Raw genomic sequence first — 24,650 nt, 5'->3', positions numbered from 1 at the left:
AGCCCTCTTTCGCATGCAGTGAACAGCCTCAGGGACATCTCTCCCCAGCGGGTACTTGAACTGTGTATTCTCATCTTCATCATGGTAATGTAGCGAACTCTTCATGCTTGGCAATGAAAAGATGGACAATTCAAACAGGATGATTATAATCCACGTGGCTCTGGATGTTAAAAAGACAGTCATTTAATAAGACACAGTCTCTTTCTCACACACACATTCCACTCATATATGTTTGAGTTTAATTGTATTCTGCATCTAATTATACTCCACTCTTGACTTGGCGCACACCATCATGGACCATGGGGTGCAGAAAGACAGCTAGGGAGGCACCAAACTGACCCTCCACTGGTGGTTATGTGAGATCTGATCATAAGGCTTCAAGTTCATGGCTGCAGTGGGTGCTGCCCCTACATCAGTAGCACAGAAACCTTCCTGTTGTACTAGAACGTCCATCTAAAAACGGATAACATCAGTAGGAAGACGGAGGCAGAGGGTAACACTGCCCTAGCAGGTTAACAGTCCTTGAAAACCAACCAATCTCAGGTCCCCTGGAAACTAGAGAGGCCTGTAGCTGTCACGAACAGGTCAGACCACATAAACCTCAAAGGAGACTCAGTCTGGCACTCTGGGGATCAGAGCAGATGATTTAAAGTCTCTTTCTATATAACTGACCAGGCTTCCCTGGTGGCTCAGAGGTTAAAGTGTCTGCCTCCAATGCGGGAGACCAGGGATTGATCCCTGGGTTCGATCCCTGGGTTGGGAATTTCCCCTGGAAAAGGAAATGGCAACCCACTCCAGTATTCTTGCCTGGAGAATCCCATGTTCGGAGGAGCCTAGTATGCTGCAGTTCCTGGGGTTGCAAAGAATCGGACATGACTGAGCGACTTCACTTTCACTTTCTATATAACTGTGTGTCCTTTGGGAGAAAAGATTGGGGTGGGGGAGCAAACTGATTTCCAAAAATCTATGCTAAAGAAAGTTAAACAGCTTTCTTTAGCCTTTAGCATTCTTGTTTGATTGCAAGTCTCTAAGAGGGGGAAATAAAAGGGAGCTTTCCCAAATGTTTTTCAACTGGGATTCTCTCTTCACTGGGAATCACTCACATTTTCAACCAGCACAGATGCCCCTCTGTGCCCTTGCCCCAACCCTGTTTGGAGAATGCCAGCTGGAGAGGTCAGGGAATCGCCCACTGTCCAGGGTTGCTGGCTCTGCTGAGACTCAGCTCCCAGGTCAGTGGGAGTCAGCTCCCAGACAGTCCAAAGTGGTCGCCTTCACAATTGGACCCCCACATGCTTGGTGGTATGTGAATGCTGGCTAAGGTTACATCAATACATGGATTAAAAATAAATTGAAGATCCACAGCCTGCCTGTGCACCCTTTCCAAAGGTTGCTCTGCTGGGAGCTGAGCAGCAGTGAGCAGTCCCAGGTGGGTGGAGAGTCTTGCTTTCTACAAAGACCTCTCCATAAATGTGAGACCTGCCTTCTCTCCTTCGGCTTACTATGATGAGTTTCTCCAGGGTCCACAAATCTTTTGAGTGCCAGACAAAATAGTGTTTTTGAGAAAGTGAAAGTCTGTTGATTTAGTATTAAATCTTTTTCCAACTCAGATGATTTCTAATACTTTGCTTTCATGAAATTTGGGGGAAGATCGAGTTGAGCTCTGTCAAAAGTTAAATCATTAAAAATCATTTTGATGATAGATCACCCTATCAGAGGGAGCTCGGTAATGGACATTACTATGATAAAGTTCCTTTCATTTTCATGAAAAATGTTTCATAGTGTGTACAACAACTATGTCAACAATAATTGTAAAATGTGATTAATGTTGGTGAGCATTGCCATCTATTTTAGGAAATAGATGCAAGTTAATTTAGTAAGTCTGAAGAAAACTTTTTTCCAATAAAATTTTACTTTTTATGTTTTATATTAATAAAATCCTGTGTTATAAATCACATATTAATAGTATCTATAGTGATAATTCAGTTTAGAATTATTTCTTTAATATCTAGAGCTATTTGGCTATAGGATTTTAAACATTACCTTCAAATTAAAATGTACAAAATTGAATTCAAGTTATATGATATTTTTGCTGCAAATAATTATGGATGATAAATGAAAGGATTTTAGGCATAAAATGTATCACATTAACATAAAATTATGTGAAGAAAGTAGAGTGGAAATACAACTTTAAGGAATAAATGAAATAATTTTTGCTTACTAAAGATGAGCTTGTAGGTGTATATTAAAATTAATTATGGTAGATATCAAGTTGCTGCTGTGGTATTAGATTGTCCTGTAAACAGTGAAGAAGTCATATTAGGATTTTATTTTTTAAATTTCATATTTCTGATTCACCAGAGATTATATCCTTTGCAACGATTTAAGTTGATGAAGAAATGGTTGAGATGTTAAACACATGTGAAGAGACATATAGTGGTTTTTGTTTTTTGTCAAATGATAGTATTATTATGCATTTTGAAAGATGCACAAATGAATAATTTGAAAAGACATACAGTTTAAAGAATTACTTTAAGGGTAACCAAGCAGGAAATTGAAGGTCTCTATATCCAAAAGCACATAAGGAGAATGAAAAAACAGGGGTCCAGAAATGGCTCCATTTGGTCTGGTTCAGGCTCTTTCCACATTTCCTCCTACTGCCCTCCTTCTAGTGCAGGATCCAGGTCTAACAGGTCCTCAGCTCCCAACTTATTATTTCACGTTACCACTACTCTCCTCCTCTGACGTGTGACACTCATTTCTTTCACACTTAATGACAATCATGTTGACTTGGCCCAGGGACCACATCATGGAACTATCCAGGGAGTCATCGTCCCCTGGCCCACGTTCCCTGCTTCACTCTTGCCTCAAATCCCAGAAACCCTCAGACAATAGAAAGCCAAAGTTTAGGCCTAGGCCCTAAGCCCTTGTCCATCTATCATCATCTGAACGATTGCTGTTAATTTTTGCATTTGCAGTTTTCAAAGTGCCTCCCTCTTTCTATTTCCTCTTTTCCTCTTTACCACAACCTGCTGTGATAGATGAAGGTAGAAGATGGATGGATGGATGGATGGATAGGTAGGTGGGTAGGTAGAAGGAAGAAACTGGGGCTCAGAGGATTTAAATGGTTTGCCTGTGATGACACAGCAAGAAATGGTGGAGTTAGTATTTGGACGCAGGTTATCTGTCTTCAGACTCTTCGCTTTATGCACGACATCACGAGAAAGTCCAAGGTGAAAGAAAACCAATTGGAATCTTTTGAGTCTTGGGTGGCCCATTCAGAAACCTTACTGATCATATAACCCTGAAGAGTGTGGTGGGTGTTAGCATATGTTTCTTGTCTGATGGCTACCGTCTGGGGCCTTCACACTTCATCCAGGTTCTCTGTCAGACATTTGGAAAGGATTTACAGCAAGGTGAAATGAACACGTAAGTGTACTTCCACGTACCGTTGGACAAGATTACTTAACTTAGAACAGGACATGATGGTGTGGAGCTAAGAGAGCTGAGTATAAACATTCACATAAAAATGGGCAAGTTTTGCCACGAGTGGTGTTTTAGTCTGGATAGTTGTATCGGAAATAAAACTTGGTTGGATGTCAAAACACCAGTCATCTAACTTTAGTTTTATTTTTAATTAAAGACTCTGACTTTTAGAAACCAAGAGAAATACTAAACCTGTTTCAACTTACACCAAAGTGCCCAAATTTATAGTTATTTCTGGATAAGTTGACTTCACCTATGCTTTTCTGTCATTTTTGGGAAAACTTTTGAGGATACCTTTGTTGTTGTTTTTTAAGTGCATTCAGACATACAGTTTAAAAAAAAATTTACTCCAACTATGGAGCTTTATATTTTATTCTTCAATGTGAGGTATTTCATTTAAGACATCCCTTAAGAACCTTGTAAGGTTATTTGGAATTTAGGGTCACAAAAATTCAGACACAACTTAGGGACTAAACAACAATTGAACAGAGTGATTGATTCCTTAGGACTTAAAGGAGTCGATTTGTAAGTCAGATACACAGTGAATAATTTTAGTTCACTTAGCACATACAGGACATAAATTACTAAATAAAGGACTGTGGCATTACAAACAGCCGAAGGTTGCTCTCCAAGACTACCTGGAATTTCAAGTGAGCACATGGGCAGGAGTTCAGCAACCTGGACTTATTCTACCTGTCCTCATGGATTGGCTCCAGCTGTTTCCTTCTGCTGCTGCTGCTGCTAAGTTACTTCAGTTGTGTCTGACTCTGTGAGACCCCATAGATGGCAGCCTACGAGGCTCCCCCATCCCTGCGATTCTCCAGGCAAGAATACTGGAGTAGGTTGCCATTTCCCTGTCCAATGCATGAACGTGAAAAATGAAAGTCAAGTCATTCAGTCGTGTCCGACTCTTAGCGACCCCACGGACTGCAGCCTACCAGGCTCCTCTATCCATGGGATTTTCCAGGGAAGAGTACTGGGGTGGGGTGCCATTGTCTTCTCCAGTTTCCTTCTGCGCATAGCTCAACTTGCTGAGTAGTCAGGCTCACTGTCAATGATCAACTTGCATAGATTGTACAGCAGAGAAGGGTGAAAGAGACCAGTGTAAATGACCTCCCCTGGCATTTGAGGCAGGAAAATCTATTTCTGTGAAACTTTGCTGTACAGGAGAAACAGCATCCAGACCCCTGGTGTCTACATATCAATAATGCTTCTGCTACTATTATGATGAATAAAAGTCACCTCTCCCAGAGTTTCAAATACCGAGGATCATTTTATTTTCAGCTGCCAGTGTTGCATACAGAGAGGACACAAGGCTTCAGGGAGGTGGAGGGGTTTGCCTGAGATATTAATGCAAGTTATTAATGGTAAGTTAGAATTTTTTCTGATGTTTCTCGAATCTATACACCCACCTACTACTATCCATCTGTGAATTTGGAATCAATTTACAGATGAATTTACTACTCATGGCCAGTGTTTGTGAAGTGTTGTAATGTCCTGTGCAAAAGATACTTGTTGCTAAGCTTTGTCCAACTCTCTGCGACCCCATGGACTGTAGGCCACCAGGTTCCTCTGCCCATGTGAATTTCCAGGCAAGAATACTGGAATAGTGGGTTGCCATTACCTCCTCTAGGGCATCATCCCAAGCTCTCCTGTATCTCCTGCATTGGCAGGCAGACTCTTTACCACTCTGCCACCTGAAAAGGCTTCAAAGATGCTAATGGTATTTAATTAGTATGATTGATATCTATTTATAGTGTAAGGCAGTATCAAGAGGATTATAAGCTATAGACGAAACATTTAAGTTGGAATCCATTCTGAAAATACTTGAGGAGAGAAAAAAAAAAAAAAAGATCAGGGATGGATAGAACACTACCGTGCCCAGACTGACAGCTTTGGGAGGAATGGGATATTGCAGTCTGGAGTAGTCTGGAATATTCTCCTTATGCCTGAGTGCCGAGCACCAAGCCTGGCTCAAAGCTGACAGCCAGCCAGCATGTGTTCATCCAGACTGAAGCACGTGCATGTTTGCATTTGAGCTGCTCTCTTAGCTCATCAAAAGGAGTATCTTAGAGTTTTTCATTTCTGGTTCCTCCAGGGGTTCCTATCAGGCTCCCCTGGATTATTGGGAGGAAACTGGATCCTGAAAGTAGCCCAGGTGAGTGGGAACTCAGAAGGCATGAGTTCTTGCCTTGAAGTTCAGAACCTTGAAGCAGCCATGCAAGATGTGGCCAGGATGAGCTGCCAGTGCTGCTGGGCTGCTGTGTAGAAGAGGACCCCTGGCCAGCTCATCAATCCCCCTGTCCAGGAGCCTTAGCATCCAGTGCAAGGTGCTGGCTACCAGGTGCTCCGAGCTGGAGCTGTGGGCGCTTCATCCATATTATTGTTTCTAACCTGCTGATGCAGGCTGCGTGTAAGTACAAGGAAAGGAGCAATCTGGGTTCACATGAAATCCACCTGAGCACCCCAGCCTGCTGCTTGCTGCCTGCCTTCCAAGAAGAGATGTGGCAGCTCTGCTGCTGAACCTCGGAAAGTCCTCTACATGTGTTTGTGATAGGAGATTCCTCTTCCAGAACACAGATACTGTTGGCTGTTTGTTTTCCTGAGACAATCAACTTTTGTTCTTTCCCAGCAGAGCGCCTACACAGCCCTAGGCTTCTGTTTCTCTGGATTGTGGAAACACTACTCTCCTTTTCAGCTCTCCTTCGAAAACTGTTATGGACCTCCTAGAGAAGAAAGCTATTGCTTGGGGTTCTAAGTGGATTCAGGGGAGGAGTAGGGAGGTGTAGGCACAGATGATACGTGCACCAGTTTCATTAACTGAGACAATGCAGATTGTCCACAATATCAAATGATACACCTCTGGAAATCCTAGCTGGCCAGGGGGTGGTTCACAGCTTAAGAAGTGGCTTCATAACTTATTCAGTGTGGCAAGTCCTTCAGGATTCTGAGCCCAGTTTTTTTCAAGCTACTCAATGACATGGGAAAGGAAGGGGAATGCTCTCATGTGAAAGAAATGTAAAAGAGACCTAAGTCACATAATAATAACCTTACATAGTGTCTCAAAAAAGCCTACAATAAGAAAGAGTGTTTTAGGTATTTAAGGAACTTTAGGATATATGAGAACAAAGAGGAATTTATCTGTATCTGCTAGGTTATCCGACTTTTTGGTATATAAATGTTCATCGAAGTCTCTAACAATCCTTTGTTCTTGTATCTTATCATTTGTAATGTCTTCTCCTTCATTTAGAATTTTATTTTAGTCCTTTCTTTTTCTAGATGAGTCTAGCTAAAGATTTGTTTATATTTTTTTAAAAACAACAGCGCTTATTAGTTTCATTGATTTTATGTCATTTTTTATTTTCTATTTAATTTATTTCCTTTCTGTTCTTTTCCCTATATTAATTTTGGGCTTGGTATGTTCTTATTTTTCTGGTTCCTTATTAGGTTGCTTATCTGAGAGCGTTCTTTTTTCTTCATGTACACATTTATTGTTATAAACTTCACTCTGAGAACTTCTTTTGCTCCATCCGTTAAGTTTTGGTGGTATTCGTTTTCTTTCTTTCTCTCTCTCTCTTTTTTTTTTTTTGGTGCCTAATATCTCCTGTCTAGCTGCTGTGCTATAAATCCCATCAGAGTGTCATGCCAAAAGGTGCAAGTTTCTTTATCTGACTTTCAGGAAGCTAGTAGAGAATTAATGTAAGACATGCTGGAGCAAAACAGGAGCAAAAAGCACTGAAGCTTGCAGAGGCCACTTCCACCTAGTAAAGTCCCTACATGTAAGATTGCCACCCAGAAGTAGAGAGAGCCATGGGGCGCTCTACTTGGGCATCCTGAAAGAATCCCAGAGCTGCATGTTACAGAGATTTCCTTCTGTCTTTTCTGTTTGTAACTCAAATGTACAGAATGAAACTAGTTCCTCAGGCAGTATCAAAGCAGCTTTCCTCATGTCACAAAAATTTCCAGAAGTTTGAGACTTAAAAGTGGATCCCCAGTGGGGGCAGTGGTGTCAAAACCTACAGCAGGAGCCTGGGGGAGAGGCTTAAAAGCCCCCACTCTCATCCTTGCTTACACACCACAAACCTTGTTTAGAACAGGTTACTCTAAATTATCAGGAAGTTCTATGCATGGTTAGATCACACAATGACCCATTCACTGTCTGCTGAGTGCTGACAGTGTGGCCACCACTTTTCAGGGTGCAGCGATGTTGCAGGGACTGAGATACCATGCTTCCTGTCATTGTGGCATTTATAGTCGAGGAATGTCTGAAGTAACCTCATTTATAAAGAGGCGGAAACCTGGTTTTGGTAGATTTGATTGTCAGAAAAAGAGATAGTACCCTTTACACTTTACTGTCCTTGTATTTTATGTATTTGTGTTTTTGCATCAATTTGTCCTCCTAGGACTCCAGCTCAGACCAGTTATGTAGTAGTCTAAGAAACCAACAGAAGTCCACAAGTTGGCTCCAATACCCCCCGCCCCCCCCCCCTTTTTTTTTTTGTGGTGGCTGAAGTAGCATAATCCACTAAATCCCTCAAGTTTTGGTACTTCTCTGTCATCTGGGAGTGCTTTAGGAACTGTGAATTAGAGAAAAGTTGACAAATAAATTAGAAATCCCAGTGAGGTTGTTTGGATGTCTGGGTCACATGTGTTCCCAATTCTGTTCTGAGCTATTCCATTGACTATTAATGCTGAGACACCATGTCTTATGTTGACCTGGCCTTTGTAAAGCAGGTGAAAGTGAAAGTGAAGTCACTCAGTCGTGTCCGACTCTTTGTGACCCCATGGACTGTAGCCGACCAGGGTCCTCTGTCCATGGGATTTTCCTGGCAATAGTACTGGAGTGGATCGCCATTTCCTTCTCCAGGGGATCTTCCCAACACAGGGATTGAACCCAGGTCTCCCACATTATAGACAGGTGCTTTACCATCTGAGCCACCAGGGAAGTCCTCTTGTGAAACAGGGGGGTCCTGGTCAAAAATGTGGTCAGCATTCCACTGCAGAATCATGGTATCTCTCTAAGAGGAATATTAACCTTGGTTTCCATCACTCATTGAGAAGATAGACTAGAAGATTTAAATGCTGGCTCCAGCATTTACTAGCAGTATGACCCTGAGAACTTAAGCAAGTTAGTATAACCTCTCTAAACTATTGCTTTAGTTCATTATCAATAAATGAGGCTAATAACATTTACCTTGCAGTGCTGCAATGGTTAAATGATAAAGTCCGTGGTAGAGGGTTCATATACACTGTGGGCTTCCCTTGTGGCTTAGCTGGTAAATAATCGGCCTGCAATGTGGGAGACCTGGGTTCAATCCCTGGGTTGGGAAGATCCCCTGTAGGAGGGAAAGGCTACCTCCTTCAGTATTCTGGCTTGCTTTAAATTTGTACCCCAGGCATCTCCTCACACACTGATTCTGGACTTGGCCATGTGATGAGCCTTGACCAGTGGAGCATTAGCAAGAGTGATGCAAGTGAAAGCCTGGTAAGTCCTTGCACATTGGACTCTGTTTTCTTGGAATCCATCTGCCATGCTGTGAAGAAGCATAAGCAGCCATGTGGAGAAGCCCACTTGGAGGAGAATGGAGGCCTTAAACCAACTCCAACTGGGCTCCCAGCCTGCAGCCAGTACTGATTTCCATCCATCTGTATGAGTCTATTTTAGATCTTCTAGACATCCAACTCAAAGCCAGCAACATTCTTGAAGCCTAGTAACCTTGAAGCCTAGTAACCTTGTGGTCAACCCCCAGAGCTGTAAGAAGGACTAAGAAATTGTGAGAAGCCATTAGATTTGGGGTGATGTATTATGTAGCAGTCGTTAGCTAAAACAGAGCCATGTGGACTCCTGCAACCACAGGTGGCATTGATTTTGTGTCTGGTGGAAGAGTGGAGAAGTTTGGAGGAATGAAGAAGAGACTGGTGCAGGCTGAAACACAGTGGAGGCCATCCTATTGGAAGCTGAAGGAAAGAGAACTTGAGTTCTATAGCCACAGAACAGTTACCCGAACTATGCTGGTGGAAATATGGGAACTAGAAGAGGTGCCTCATGAACTTGGGGTCTGGCTAAGGATTTTCCTGGACAGGATGTTGAACATGTCATCTGCCTCCTTTTAGACACCTGTGGTAAAGTCCAGGAGGAGCTACTTGAGCTAAAGAAGGGAATGTTTAGATTTCAAGCAAATTTAGAAGAACTGAAAAGGCACTAGACCTTGTGGGTTTGATAATAAATTGCTTTCATCTCTCCAAGGAAAATTTCTCAAAGTGAAAAATGGCCTTGGTTTGAAGATGAAATCCAGAATGCTGTTAGTAAAACATGACCTCAGGGTCAATGTCTCTGTTAAAACAGGAGCAAGATTTAGAGTATCTCAGTGATCCTCTCAGCTAAACAAGAATTCTAAGAGTCTTAAAGGTACCATGTAAAGCAGAACTACCAGATCATCCAGAGGAATGGGGAGAACTGTTACATTGTTATTAAGTCTTTAAATATATGGGTGGTTTCTTATGTAGCAATAGATCAGCCAAACAGGTCACTAATGGTTTTTAGATGCACTTGTATAATGGTAGGATAAAATATTTTTGACTTCACATTTGACTTTTGCCATATAGTCAGAAAAGGGCTACTTTTGCAAAAATATCCAAAATGTTAATTTTTACCCATGTGCTCTGTATTTTTGTCAACATCTTTATTTTCTCTTCCTAAATTGTTAACTGGTCAAGTTGTATATAAGGGCCTCTCTACTAAGCTCAGTTGGTAAAGAATCTGCCTACAATGCAGGAGATCCGGGTTTGATCCCTGGGTTGGGAAGATATCCTGGAGAAGGAAATGGAAACCCACTCCAGTATTCTTGCTTGGAGAATCTCATGGACAGAGGAGCCTGGCAGACTACAGTCCATGGGGTTGCAAGAGTCGGACATGACTTAGAGATTAAACCACCACCTTCACAAGCTGTGTGTATTCTCATTTATTATTGGCTTGATATATTTCAAGCAGTTCTATGATATTGCTTTCATCAACTTCATGAAATCCTGCACCTTTTGCAATATTTACAATTTCTTTTCACTTTTACTGTCCTTGAATTTATTATCTGCTATAATGTTAGTAGGATGGATACTAATGTCTTGAAAGAATGGGTCTTCAGTTAGACATTAATTTTATAAGTAGTTTATTAATGAATATTTTTTCTTTAAGAAGTTTTGCTTCTTTTAAATAACCCAGACATTGAATTCTTATATAATGAGAGGCACTCCGGTACCACTCAATTTATAACTGAACAGGCCCTAGGACCAGACAGGGCTTAACGTTCTGGTCGAAGCTGAGTTGAAGTATGTGGTTCAGGCTCACCATCTACAAGGAGCTTATGTTTTTCACCCTGAATCTAAATATTGTTGCAACCCACTTAGATGTAACTTTGGAGTGTGAGAGAACTAGAGAGAAGTCTGGCCCACTTAGCATGCCACTGTAAAGTGTGGAAGAGGTGGAGAAAAGAAATGAATGCTCTGTAAAGAGAGCTTCTGCACAGTGTGCAGAAGGATGCTGACAAGAAAGCTCTCCCCATCCGTGTAATCCTCCAAAGCACCATGAGCCTGCTCCTGGCAAATGTGTCCTGAGGCATGTCTAGGGTGCTGGGCAATAAAATCAGTACATCTTCATCTCTTGTGGGAAGATAGAGGAAGGAGTGGGTAAAGAAGTAGTAAAGCAGGAGAAAAGGAGTAAAGAATCTCCTGTCTCTACAGTGTCCTTCATACTGGAGAGAATCCATCCATTAGGTGATGGGAGGCTGGTTGGTCAGAAAGTAGTAAAAGGAGGTAGGTATTGTACTCAGAGAGCAGATCCCTCTATATTTCCCTCTCACGTTTCCCCTTTGGAAAGGAGATAAGAGAACTGAGCAAAGGAAGCCACACTTCTGGGCGGCATTGATTTAGCAACTGTGATAGGAGTTGGTTACAGGAATGAGCTCTCCTCCAAATTGAAGTTCAGAAGTTATTGCTAAAAAAAGCCATAAGAGTTTTTAAAAGCCGATTTTTCCCAAAGTCTGTTACTAGAAATCGGAGGGAATTGACTCCAGGAAAGGATTGAAGTGGAATGAGAAGCTCTGGAGTGAAGATCTAGAGATTCGTGTCAGATTAAGCTGAGATTGAGAAGAGGAGAGAGATCCAAAGGAACGTATTGTACATCAAATGGAATTCTTTAAAAGAGTTATTCCAGAAGAGTTACCTGCTTCTATTGCTGAGTGTTAAGCTTAGGTATTTCCACAATGCACTCCTTTTTGTAAATAAAGAGTAGAACATGTATAGCTATATTATATTATAGTTATAATCTAATCCCAAAGCCCACATTTTTTTTCTTAGTTTGAACACACAAATTTATTACAAGAAAAGATGACATTTAAACTGAGTAAATTGTTTCAGTGTTGGATAAACTTTCAGCTGAGGTTGTACATTTATAGATACAGAACGTATATATTTGTCCATTCATTTAACAATTATTCAGTGCCTGCTCACTGCTTGTCATTACATGTAGTGTTCATATTATTAATGAAAATTTAGAAAGCTTATTTTTAAAGGCTGTAATGTGTAAAGAAGTTGCACTGGCAGTAAGTCATAGAATTTTTAAATGGAAAAAAGTCAGTAATGGAAAATTTGGGGAAAAACAGATATTCTTCTGCAATGTACTTTATCTTAGAAGTAGAAGTTGCTGAAATACTGACCATATTATGACTTTGCAATGAGAGCACAGATCGAAAGGTTAATACGTGCCAAAGGCAACTGAAAAAAAAAATCAGGTGGAAAAAAACATTCTAACTGTGATGCCTTTGGGGTTTTGCTATAAATGAACCTGTTGGACTTTTTCCTGATGCCAGAAAAGGGGCTGCAATCTAGCATTATTTATGTTTCAGTTATATTTATTAACCCTATTATTCCAATGCTTTCACAGTAAACATAAGAATCCCTGAACTGCTTCCAACTTTTCTATTCATTTCTCAACAGTCATAACAGTGTCCCATCAAGCCAAAAATCCTGTGAGATCCTTCCTCTGGAATAAGAGCCTTTTTCACAGCAAGCTTTCCAACAGGATTTTAACTCTTCTATGTAGCTGGCCAAAACATGGAACCAGCAAATTGAAAACACAGAGTGGTATGTATGCTTGGGTCTTAATGAAATTTCCCATGTGTGCTATTGAGTCAGCTTCATACATTCTCAGGACAGGTACTGAAGAACTGAGGACTCAGGCAAGTGCTCAGAGGTGAGAATTGGTCCAGGATACACAGTGTGTGAGTTCACAGTCTAGAGAGTGGACCCAGCTGTGGGTCTTCTCTTTAGCAGGAGGGCTCTTCCCTTTTAAGAACTGTGTCCCATTCAGCCTGCCATGGCTTCTACTACCTCCCCGGGAGACTTCACTTCCTGTGGGAAAGAACCACTCATTGATAATATCTCAGGGAAAGTCAGAGCAGCATTAGAATAATCACATAATCACACAGATACCCTCTCTCCACTTCTCATCTATGGCTTATTTCTATTTGCTTCCAAGGACACTGATGTGAAAGGGAACAGTGTGATACTGACGTCAATGAAACCCACCTTGCTCTCAGTCTGAGGGTTGGTTATGCTCTGAAATATAAAGGGGAACTTGGTTCCTTAGAGACTCATCTGAGCCCCACCATGCTAAATCTTAACCGTGGTCAGTCCTATGGACTCTATTTAAGAGAAGGTGTTTCAGAGGACGTTGAACAAGGTTCTCAAGCCATTCTTCTGCAGGTAAAGGCTGTGTCTTCCAAGGCAAGCCTTTCTCTCCCCAACCTGTTGATGGCACCAATTTGACTTTTGGTGGATATTACCCCCAAAATGAGGATGCTCTGTTTTATTCACTTCTGTATGCCCAGAGCCTAGAATAGTGCCTGACACATGGCAGTTGAAGGGGAAATGTTGCAAGTTATTTGTTGAAATGTACATGTGATTGATGACAGTGTCAAGATGCTCAATCTATGCATAACCACTTCCATTTGGCATCTAGAAACTTACACAAGAGGATGGTGGGGATTCAGTTTGATAGATTTAAAATTGCAACAGGAATTCTTAGACCCTCAGCTCAGCTTCTGGAAAAATCAACTAGTCCCCCTGTTTCTGTTTTGCCAACTGTGAAAAGGGGTCTGGCCAAGTCTTCACTGTGACAGAGTGAGGAAAAAATGTGAGCACAGTGTTTAACACCTAACAGAGCAATACATTCCAGCGAGGTGCTTGTCAACTCCACTCTTAGCTCCTTCTTTTTCTGAAATGCAGATATGGAAAACTATAGAGTGAGATGTCTATCAAGAGTCCATCCCTCTTGTTTCTATCTTCTCCTGATAGAATTGTCATGGATTCAGCACCAGAGTGTTTGTTTAGGCTAAATATTGGTTCCCAGATTGGATGGATTGAAGCTATTATAGACAAGCCTACATGTTCTAAACCTGCCTTCTGAAAATGTACTGTATGAACAGGCAAGGGAAGGACAATGCATGTGGCATGTCAGCAGTCCCATAACTTCTCTGTTACAGAGCAAGATTCCCACAGAGTTTGAACACAGAATTATCTTTAAGGGAGCCACTGTTTGGGAGCCAAGGGACCCCAGGCAGGGATTCCTAACCCCAAGCCCCATTCCCAGCACCCCTAACTGCCTGTAGTTATGTGACTGGGGCAAGGCATTTAACCCTTGGGACTCAGCTTCTTTGTCTGTAAAATAATACTGGCTTCCTGCCTCCCAAGGGGACAGAAGGAAGAATGATTTAATATTTACATAGCGCATTGAGAACCTCCAAGAAAGGCACCATACAACTGGGAAATATGATATAATGGGAAGAATGTCTTTTAAGTTGTTGGTCTCTGCTCAGCCTTTCCATATGTCTCTGGTCAGCCCTGTTCCACATGTACAATATTAAAATGACAGGTGAAGGGGTTTGATTGGATAATGTGCTAGTCAGGCATTGTCAGAAAAACAGATGAAGATATATATATATATATATATATATATATATGATATGTATATATGTATATATATATAATATATATAAGAACATATCTATATTTATATATACCTAGGATATAGGCATGTATTTTTTCATTATGCTTCACTTCATTGTACTTTACAGATATGTTATTTACAAACTGAAGTTTTGTGGTTAAACTTGGTGTGTGCCTGGTGTTGAGCAAGTCGGTCGGAGAAGGCAATGGCACCCCACTCCAGTACTCTTGCCTGGAAAATCCCATGGATGGAGGAGCCTGGTGGGTTGCAGTCCATGGGGTCGCTAGAGTCTGACACGACTGAGCGACTTCACTTTCACTTCTCACTTTCATGCACTGGAGAAGGAAATGGCAACCCACTCCAGTGTTCTTGCCTGGAGAATCCCAGGGACAGGGGAGCCTGGTGGGCTACTGTCTATGGGGTCACACAGAGTCGGACACAACTGAAGCGACTTAGCAGCAGCAGCAGAGCAAGTTGGTTGGCACCATTTTCCCACTAGTATTTGCTCACTTTGTGTTTCTGAATTTATCTTACTAAGGTCAGCCTCACTAACCCCAAGGCTGAGGGCTTACTCTGTCAGTAGTTGGGACCTATACCAATGCCTTATTATGGTCCCAGGAGCTGCCTGTGGCTCAGATCATGAACTCTTTATTGCAAACTTCAAACTTAAATTGAATAAAGTAGGGAAACCACCAGACCATTCAGATATTACCTAACTCAAATCCCTTATGATTATACAGTGGAAGTGACAAACAGATCCAATGGATTAGATCTGATAGACAGAGTGCCTGAAGAACTATGAATGGAGGTTCATAAGACTGTACAGGAGGCAGCAATCAAAACCGTCCCTAAGAAAAATAAACGCAAAAAGGAAAAATGGTTGTCTGAGGAGACCTTACAAATAGCCAAGAAAAGAAGAGAAGCAAAAGGAAAAAGAGAAAAGGAAAGATATATCCATCTGAATGCAGAGTTCCAAAGAATAGCAAGTAGAAATAAGAAAGCTTTCCTAAGTGATCAATGCAAAGAAATAGAGGAAAACAATAGAAAAGAAAAGCCTAGAGATCTCTTCAAGAAAATTAGAGATATCAAGAGAACACTTCATGCAAAGATGGGCATAACAAAGGGCAGAAATGGCATGAATCTAACAGAAGCAGAAGATACTAAGAGGGGGCAAGACTACACAGAAGAACTATACAAAAAAGATCTTCATGATCCAGATAACCATGATGGTGTAATCACTCAGCTAGAGCCAGACATCCTGGAATGTGAAGTCAAGTGGGCCTTAGGAAGCATCCACTATGAAGCTAGTGGAGGTGATGGAATTCCTGTTGAGCTACTTCAAATCCTAAAAGATGATGCTATGAAAGTGCTGCACTCAATATACCAGCAAATTTGGAAAACTCAGCAGTGGCCACAGGACTGGAAAAATCTGTTTTCATTCCAATCCCAAAGAAAGGCAATGCCAAAAAATGCTCAAACTACCACACAATTGCACTCATTTCACTTGTTAACAAAGTAATGCTCAAAATTCTCCAAGCCACACTTCAACAGTACGTGAACCATGAACGTTCAGATGTTCAAGCTGGGTTTAGAAAAGGCAGAGGAACCAGAGATCAAATTGCCAACATTTGTTGGATCATAGAAAGAGCAAGAAAATTCCAGAAAAAAATCTACTTCTGCTTCATTGACTCCACTAAAGCCTTTGACTTTGTGGATCACAATATACTGTGGAAAATTCTTAAAGAGATGGGAATAGCAGACCACCTAACCTGTCTCCTGAGAAATCTGTATGTGGACAAGATGCAATAGTTGGAATCAGACACGGAACAATGGACTGGTTCCCAATTGGGAAAGGAGTACGTCAAGGCTATATACTGTCACCCTGCTTATTGAACTTATATGCAGAGTACACCATGCGAAATGATGGGCTGGATGAAGCACAAGCTGGAATCAAGATTGCCAGGGGAAATATCAATAACCTCAGATATGCAGATGAGACCACCCTTATGGTAGAAGGTGAAGAGGAACTAAATAGCCTCATGATGAAAGTGAAAGAGGAGAGTGAAAAAAGCTGAAAAGGCTTAAAACTCAACATTCAAAAAATGAAGATCATGGCATTCAGTCCCATCACTTCATGGCAAATAGATGGGGAAACAATAGAAACAGTAAGGGACTTTATTTTTGGGGGCTCCAAAATCACTGCAGATGGTGACTGCAGCCATGAAATTAAAAGATGCTTGTTCCTTGGAAGAAAAGCTATGACCAACCTAGACAGCATATTAAAAAGCAGATACATTACTTGGCTGACAAAGGCCCGTCTAGTCACAGCTTTGGTTTTTCCAGTAGTCATGTATGGAGTGAGAGTTGGACCATAAAGAAGGCTAACAACCAAAGAATCGATGCTTTTGAACTGTGGTGTTGCAGAAGACCCTTGAGAGTCCCTTGGACTGCAAAGATCAAACCAGTCAATCCTAAAGGAAATCAGTCCTGAATATTCATTGGAAGAAATGATCCTGAAGCTACAATACTTTGGCCACCTGATGTGAAGAACTGACTCATTTGCAAAGACCCTGATGCTGGGAAGGATTGAAGGCAGGAGGAAAGGGGGATGACAGAGGATGAGATGTTTGGATGTCATCACTGACTCAGTGGACACGAGTTTGAGCAAGCTGTGGGAGTTGGTGATGAACAAGAAAGTCTGGCATGCTGCAGTCCATGAGGTTGCAAAGAGTCAGTCACAACTGAGCAACTGAAATGACTAAAGTGACTACACTGAACCTCTTCCATCTTGGAGAGAACAGAGACTTGTCCTCACTGGAGTAGATACATTCTAGGTGTAGATCTGCCTTTCCTGCCCCACAGGGCTTCCTCCAGGAACTCTGTCCACAGAACCCATTTTCCAGCATCATGGTACTTCCTGTAGCATTGCTTCTGATCAGTGATTTTCATAGCATCTCTTCTTTGATGGCAAAGGGAATACAGCAATGTGCCCTTGGCCATGGAATTAACTGGTTTTACCGAGGACACCATCACCTAGAAACAACTGGGAAAATTTTGAAAGCTTACTGAGACAGTGTGACAGCTAATAAAGACTCAAGTGTATCAGATGGGAATCAACATCCTGAAAAGGTGGGGTGCAGTTTTAAAGGGTATTGTACATGCTGTGAAGGATATAGTGTATATTTGAAGTATAATGGTGCTATCTTCCCCCCACAGCCAGAACATACGGGTCTTGTAATCGAGGGGTGGAAGTGGCTTATTTCACCAATGAACCCACAGCTCAGTTGTAGAATTTTTGCTTCCCATCCTGGCTTCCTTGAGCTCTGCTTTCTTGAAGATCTTGGTCCCCAAAGGGGAGCTGCTCACCAGGGGATGCTCACATATGTCCAGGGCTCCAGGTGAACAACCCCAATCAGGGAGGCACTTTGGCAGACCTTCTAAAGAAGCAAAAACATGACTGATGTGTCTGTGAAGAATCCAGGAGAAGGACAACCCTCATAGGCCCCTGCATCCAGAAAATGCATTCTGGGTAGTACTGGAAGAGTTTTGATTCTGTCCAATTTATACAACAACAGATACATCAGTTGTGTATACTGATTTTTATTTATTTGTTCATCTAAATGGAAAGAATTATCAGGTTCTTCAAGTCTGCAGAAACAGAAAAAAATTTTCCAGCCCTCTGAAGCACTAGATACAATTAAAAAAAAATTTCCTTATTCTCTTGTCTGCATAAGTTACAGCACTAATTTAAAATAAACTTAACTTAAAATAGAGCAGGGCTGCTGGTGAAAACAAAATTAATGTTAGTCCGGTTACTCCCTCATTTGGCCATCACTGGTGATTCTGCAAAGGTTATTACTATTTATAAACTCAGCTTCTTTTTAAATATTCATTTACTTATTTGGCTGCACCAGGTTTTAGTTGTAACATGTGGGATCTAGTTCCTGGATCAGGGATTGAACCTGGGTTCCCTGAATTTGGATCATGGAGTCTTAGCCACAGACCACCAGGGAAGTCCCCTCTACTTGTTTCTTGATAAAGGGCTCACCTGTGCCTTTAAAACATTGCTTGTTTTGTCCATATTTTAATGCTGTAGTTAAGAACATGAACTCTGAAATCTGATGCTGGTGTTTGAATCCTGGCTCAGTTCCTTTCTGGCTATGTGATCCTGGGTAAGTCAATTAACCTCTCCATACCTAAGTCCCCTGTCTCTAACCTGAGGATGGTAACAGTGTCCATTTTGAGTGTTTGGAGCATTCATTACAATAACATAGGCAATATGTTACAATAGTGCTTGGCACATAGTAAGCAGTGAATCAGATCAGATCAGTCACTCAGTCATGTCCAACTCTTTGTGACCCCATGAATTGCAGCACGCCAGGCCTCCCTGTCCATCACCAACTCCTGGAGTTCACCCAGACTCACATCCATCGAGTCAGTGATGCCATCCAGCCATCTCATCCTCTGTCGTCCCCTTCTCCTCCTGCCCCCAATCCCTCCCAGCATCAGAGTCTTTTCCAATGAGTCAACTCTTCGCATGAGGTGGCCAAAGTACTGGAGTTTCAGCCTCAGCATCATTCCTTCCAAAGAAATCCCAGGGCTGATCTTCAGAATGGACTGGTTGGATCTCCTTGCAGTCCAAGGGACTCTCAAGAGTCTTCTCAAACACCACAGTTCCAAAGCATCAATTCTTCGGTGCTCAGCCTTCTTCACAGTCCAACTCTCACATCCATACATGACCACAGGAAAAACCATAGCCTTGACTAGACGAACCTTTGTTGGCAAAGTAATGTCTCTGCTTTTGAATAAGCAGTGAATAAATGTTAGCAGTTGTTATTGTTAATATTATAATTTGGCAATGCTTGCTCTAAGTTAGTGTTCCAGATATATAAACCATTTTATACCCCCTCTCTCTCTACAGACCTGCAGAACACCTGCTAAATGACTGTTATGGATTGAATTCTGTCCCTTGTTCACATCCCCTCCTCTCTGCCCTGTATTTTTCTGTTCAAGTTTTAACACGCAATGAGACTGTATTTGGAGATAGCACCTTTATGGAAGAGATTAAGGTTAAATGAGGTCACAAGAGTGTGGTCTAATCTGATAGGCCTGGTGTCCTTAGAAGGGCCAGACATTTCTGTCTCTCTACATGTACAAAGAAGACAGGCTATGTGGGGACACAGAGGAAAGGTGGTCGTTTACTAGCCTGGAACCAATCCCATTGACACCCTGATCTTGGACTTCCAGCCTCCAGCACTGTGGGAAATAAATGTCTGTTGTTTAAGCCCCTCAGGCTGTGGTATTTTGCCATGGCACCCTGAACAGACTAAGACGTTATGAAACATTTTAACTCATATATTGAAGGAGAGACAAATGGGCAGTCCTAACGTAGCACGTCTGATGTCATCCTCAAATGCCATTTCTCCTTGTGGGAAAAACTTAACTCTATCATCTCCCATGGTGGTGGTGGGGTTGTCGGGAGGAGTCATATACCATCAGGACTACTGTCCACTTGCTTCCCTCAATATAACTGTTTTCTACAGAATTAATCAAGGCTCCAGGATGACTTTCAGCTATGTAGAGGATAGTTATTGTCCGTGAGGAGCTCTTACTCCTACTTCTTTCCTCTTCCAACACAGATGATCTTGTAGGAATAAGAATCTGGTCCATTGAGTCACTGCTTCCCTGGTGGCTCAGACGGTAAAGAATCTGCCTGCAATGTGGGAGATCTGGGTTTGATCTCTGGGTTGGGAAGATCCCCTGGAGGAGGGCATGGCAACACACTCCAGTACTCTTGCCTGGAGAATCCCATGAACAGAGGCTCCTGGGAGGCTACAGTCCCTGGGGCCGCAAAGAGTAGGACATGACTGAGCGATTAAGCACACATCTGTCCATTGAGTCACCAGTTGGGTTCTGGATTGGTGTGACCCCATGGATCTTTAGCCTTCATTCCCTCATAAGCTGGGCCACACTGGCTGGAGTCCTGGCCATTTCACTTCAAGGCATGCCCAAAGACTTCCCAGGGTCTTCTGGTTCCCTGAGACCATGCTGCTCATGGCTTCTTCCTCCTGAGTCCCTGCCTCACGCCATCTGGATTTCTGCCCTGCCACAAGAAGCATGCATGAATTTAATTGTCCTAACTGAAGACTTGGGGATCTCAGGAAGATTTGGTTGTCACGGGATGTGAGGCCTTGGAATTTTCTCTCTCCCCCACTCCCGCCCCCCCTGAATTTTGTCCTTACCTTTACTTTCCAAATTCCCTAAGAACTCTTCCTTTCAGTCAGAGAAGACTTTGGCTGAGTTCTAAGACTTAAACTTGCAGAAAGCCTGGTTAATAAGATGCTTGCAGAACAAAGAGCCTTCCATTTTACAGCAGTTTTGCTTATCAACTTATTGTAAATATAATATGTATGACATATGTATGATGATATGTATATTATATCCATGCTATTTCATGTATATGATGTTTTGACTATACAAAATATTTATACTTATAAATAATACTTATAAATAATAAATAAAGTTAGATTTCTGTGCCATTTGAGTGTAAATGAACTACTCAGAAAATGCAAAAACGTACGCTGAGTACTCATGACAATTGATGGCAATCATTCTAAGAAGGCCATGTCTGGAGCGCGCTTTGTGCCTGCAAAGCTTCCACCTGGTCGGTGCGCAGGGCTCCGGAAAAGGGCTGGGCCGTCTCTTCCCACACTGACTTTTTGGCCGCGGACCTCTGCGCTGGCGCAAACACCGAGTTCGGCCGGGGGACTCCCGGTCCACCGCCGACTGCTCTGTCTCCCCAGCACCGCGCGACCCTGGACGGCTTCCCGCCTCCGCCCCAGCCACGGGGGGCAGGAGGCGGCGGTGGCCGGCCCTCTCCGTGCCCTTTTTTTTTTTTTTTAATTTAATTTTATTTTTAAACTTTACATAATTGTATTAGTTTTGCCAAATATCAAAATGAATCCGCCACAGGTATACATGTGTTCCCCATCCTGAACCCTCCTCCCTCCTCCCTCCCCATACCATCCCTCTGGGTCGTCCCAGTGCACTAGCCCCAAGCATCCAGTATCGTGCATCGAGCCTGGACTGGCATCTCGTTTCATATATGATATTTTACATGTTTCAATGCCATTCTCCCAAAGCTTCCCACCCTCTCCCTCTCCCATAGAGTCCATAAGACTGTTCTAAAAGCCTCCCAAGCGAGGCCCCGCAGGAGGATCCCGGCGAAGGAGGGAGCAGCACGCTGAGCTTCCGCAGAGGTGTGCGGAACCGAGGTCCTAGGGCTGCGCCTCCCGCTGGTGGGGCCTGGCACTTCGGGTTCCCTAACGCTCTCGCTCCCGCCGCGGGGCTCCCCCCCTTCCCTGGCCATGCGCCCCGGGTAGCGCGTCTGGGGCACAGAGCCCACCCTGCGGTTCCCGCCGCCCGCCCTAGCCGCCAGCATGCTGCGCCCGCTACGGCTCCCGGCGCTCTCGAGGCCGCCCGTGGCTGCCAGCTGCCCTCCGAGTGGAGAACCCTGAGCGAGGGCTGCCCAGCGGAGCTGGCCGAGATCATCGTGCACGCCAAGGTGCTGGCGCTGCACGAGGAGGTACACGGCCTGTACAACTACCTGCCCTGGCAGTATGAGGCCAGCGACGCCGGGCTCTTCTACTCTGCTGAGATCGAGATGCTGTGCGACCAGGCATGGGGCAGCATGCTCGAGGTGCCCGGGGGCTCCAGGCTCAACCTCACTGGCCTGGGCTACTTCTCCAGTCACTCCCACACTGTGGTCCAGGATTACTCCTATTTCTTCTTCCTCAGGTGAGCCTGCCAACTCTCGCCCATACCATCCCTTTGGCCACTTGGCATGGCCAGCAGAGGTACCTTTATCCCCAGCAGGCTCTGGAACTCCTGCAGAATCCTGTCTGGGTGATGTTAAGTGATGCCCTGGTCTCCTTCCCATTTTCTGCTCTTTGGTGCTCCTTATGTTGAGTCTACAGAGATCCTGGGTGCCTCTGGCTAACACTGTTGGAAAAACAGGGATGGCTCCCGTGCTTGACCAGGGAAGAGTGTTTCAGGCCAAAGCTCAAGGTGGTTTCCAGCAACAAACAGCCCATTTTCAATAGCAGAGGTTTATGCGGGGAGTAATAGGAGAAGAAGGCCCTGGTCACAGTGCTCTCAGGAGTATGAAGGGCAATCGGACAGGAGCCCTCTCTGGCTGAGTTCCATGCAAGTTGGTCTGTGGTGCAGATGAGATTCCTGTGGATAAGAGTTCAGGCAATGGCGTCTCCTGGAGTTTGAAATAAGAAAATGGAACCCTAATTGAGGTGGAATCCTTATAGAGGAGGAAAGCTATATTTTAAAGTGGATGTCGTGGGAGTTGTTTGGGATGGACAGTGGTCAAAACCAATCCAAACACCTTTGGAATCAGATGGTTGTTGGAATTCTGGCTCCATTCTTCCTGTCATTTTGAGCAAGTTACTGACCTTGTTAAGAACCTCAAGAGCCTCCCCTTCATAATGTGCCAAACAAGGTTGGTTGAGATTAAATCCTAGTAACTGATGCAGAACACCTGGTGCAGGTTAGATGAGGGATGTGTAGTTACTCAATCCTGCACACCTGCTTAAATGCCAAGATGGGACTGGTGTGGACAGCCCAGCTGTCCTCTTGTTTCACTCAGATTCACTCATATCAGCTGCCAGCAGACCTCAATGCCAGGCTCCTCCAAATAGCAAAAGTTTATAGAGGAAGGGCCTGGGGGCGGGGGCATTAAGGGATTGGGAAGGTGCTCACAGGGCTTTGAAGAACAGAGAGGTGAATTAGACCAGGCCTTGTCTGTTGGGAGACTCCTGGAATCTTGTGAAGTTCCATGAAAGTTTGTCGGGTGGTCACGACGAAATGCATGCAGATAAGGGTTCAGGTTATTGGCTCAACTGAAATTTACAATACAAAACAGCAAGTGGAACCCTAATGCATTGGTTCTCTCCAGCTCGAGGAGGAGGCTGATACAGAGGAACTGGGAGGAACCTCAAAATGGAATCTAACGGATAGTGATTGGACAATAAGTCCCATCTTCCCAGTATGTGGCATAGCATTAAGGATAGTTGGAATGGCCATGACCTTGGTCTACAGACTAACTCTGAGCTCTTGAGATTTCACATCACTGAGAAAGAAGACAGGTTCCACAGAGGGGCGTTCATAAGCTCACGGTAACACCTGTTTTCCATATTAAAGCCAGAATATCTAAGTTTAGAATACATGGCGTGCTTTTTGTTTGCTTGGGTGGTTTAGCCAGATTAAGTTGAATTAAAAAAAAATACTGGAGAAGTTCAGTTTCTAAATAAAACTGGCAAGGAATGAGGTAGTACCTTCTTGATATGGAGAAACTTAGATTTTTACATGTCTTTATTTAGGGAAACCAGCTCTAAAACTATTCATCAAGAAAACTTTATTTTCCAAAGTAAAAAAAGCCACAGTAATTAAGAAGACATTATTTTCTTTTCCGACTTTATAATGAAATACAGTTTTGTCCACTGGCTCTCTGGTGGTCAGCCAGCTCTTTCCTCTTTTTCTCTGATATATTTATAAAACGTTAGGGCAGAGATACAGAGTCAAATGGTAGTCTGACAAGATTTCTATTTCACAGGGCTGTGTTGCCCTGATGTGTGTTAACAACCGCATACAAATCATTCCTCTGTTATTCTGGGCTCCTCGGAGAGAAGAACAGATTCTGATCAGTGTCACAGGAGAAAGTGGCAGTGGAGACTCCCTGGTGAGCTCCCAAATGCCTACTTTGGGCTGGAGTGCCGTTTCCATCTCTCATTTTCCTTCTCTTGACTTCTCTATCTTGCCAACAGGTACTTTATGCAGGGTTCTGTACAAATGTTAAGTTTTATACTGTGCTTACTCTTTGCCAAATACTTTACTCACTTTTAAAAAAATGCACTCTTTACACCACCATTAAACAAAGAAGGATGCTGTTTTCATCCTCGTTTTATAGATTGTACATTTAAGCTTAGAGAATTTAAGAAATCCATTGTGTGTCAAACAAGAGATAAGTAGCAGTGATAGGACTTGAATCTTGGGTCATTCCAATTGGCTTTCCTTTGCCCAGGAAACAAGGAGCACTCCACTAGGAGAAGGAAGATGGCTTGGGAGATACACAAATGTTCACCCGCACCCATCCCCCAAT

General features: G+C 43.0%; 1 protein-coding gene across 1 annotated transcript in view; it reads left to right on the top strand.

Annotated features, from left to right (window-relative positions):
* The first annotated feature begins 21,073 nt into the window (after positions 1-21,073).
* The window catches only part of LOC133254947 (coiled-coil domain-containing protein 3-like), a 63,105-nt gene continuing 59,528 nt past the window's right edge, over positions 21,074-24,650 (top strand). Inside the window, exons 1-2 of the mRNA XM_061429412.1 lie at positions 21,074-21,146; positions 21,661-22,279. Of these exons, the coding sequence (XP_061285396.1) occupies positions 21,074-21,146; positions 21,661-22,279 (692 nt within the window). The remainder of the gene's footprint in view (positions 21,147-21,660; positions 22,280-24,650) is intronic.

Source organism: Bos javanicus, chromosome 1, assembly GCF_032452875.1.
Source record: "Bos javanicus breed banteng chromosome 1, ARS-OSU_banteng_1.0, whole genome shotgun sequence".
Lineage (NCBI taxonomy): Eukaryota > Metazoa > Chordata > Mammalia > Artiodactyla > Bovidae > Bos > Bos javanicus.
This window is presented reverse-complemented; position numbering and strand designations above follow the sequence as displayed.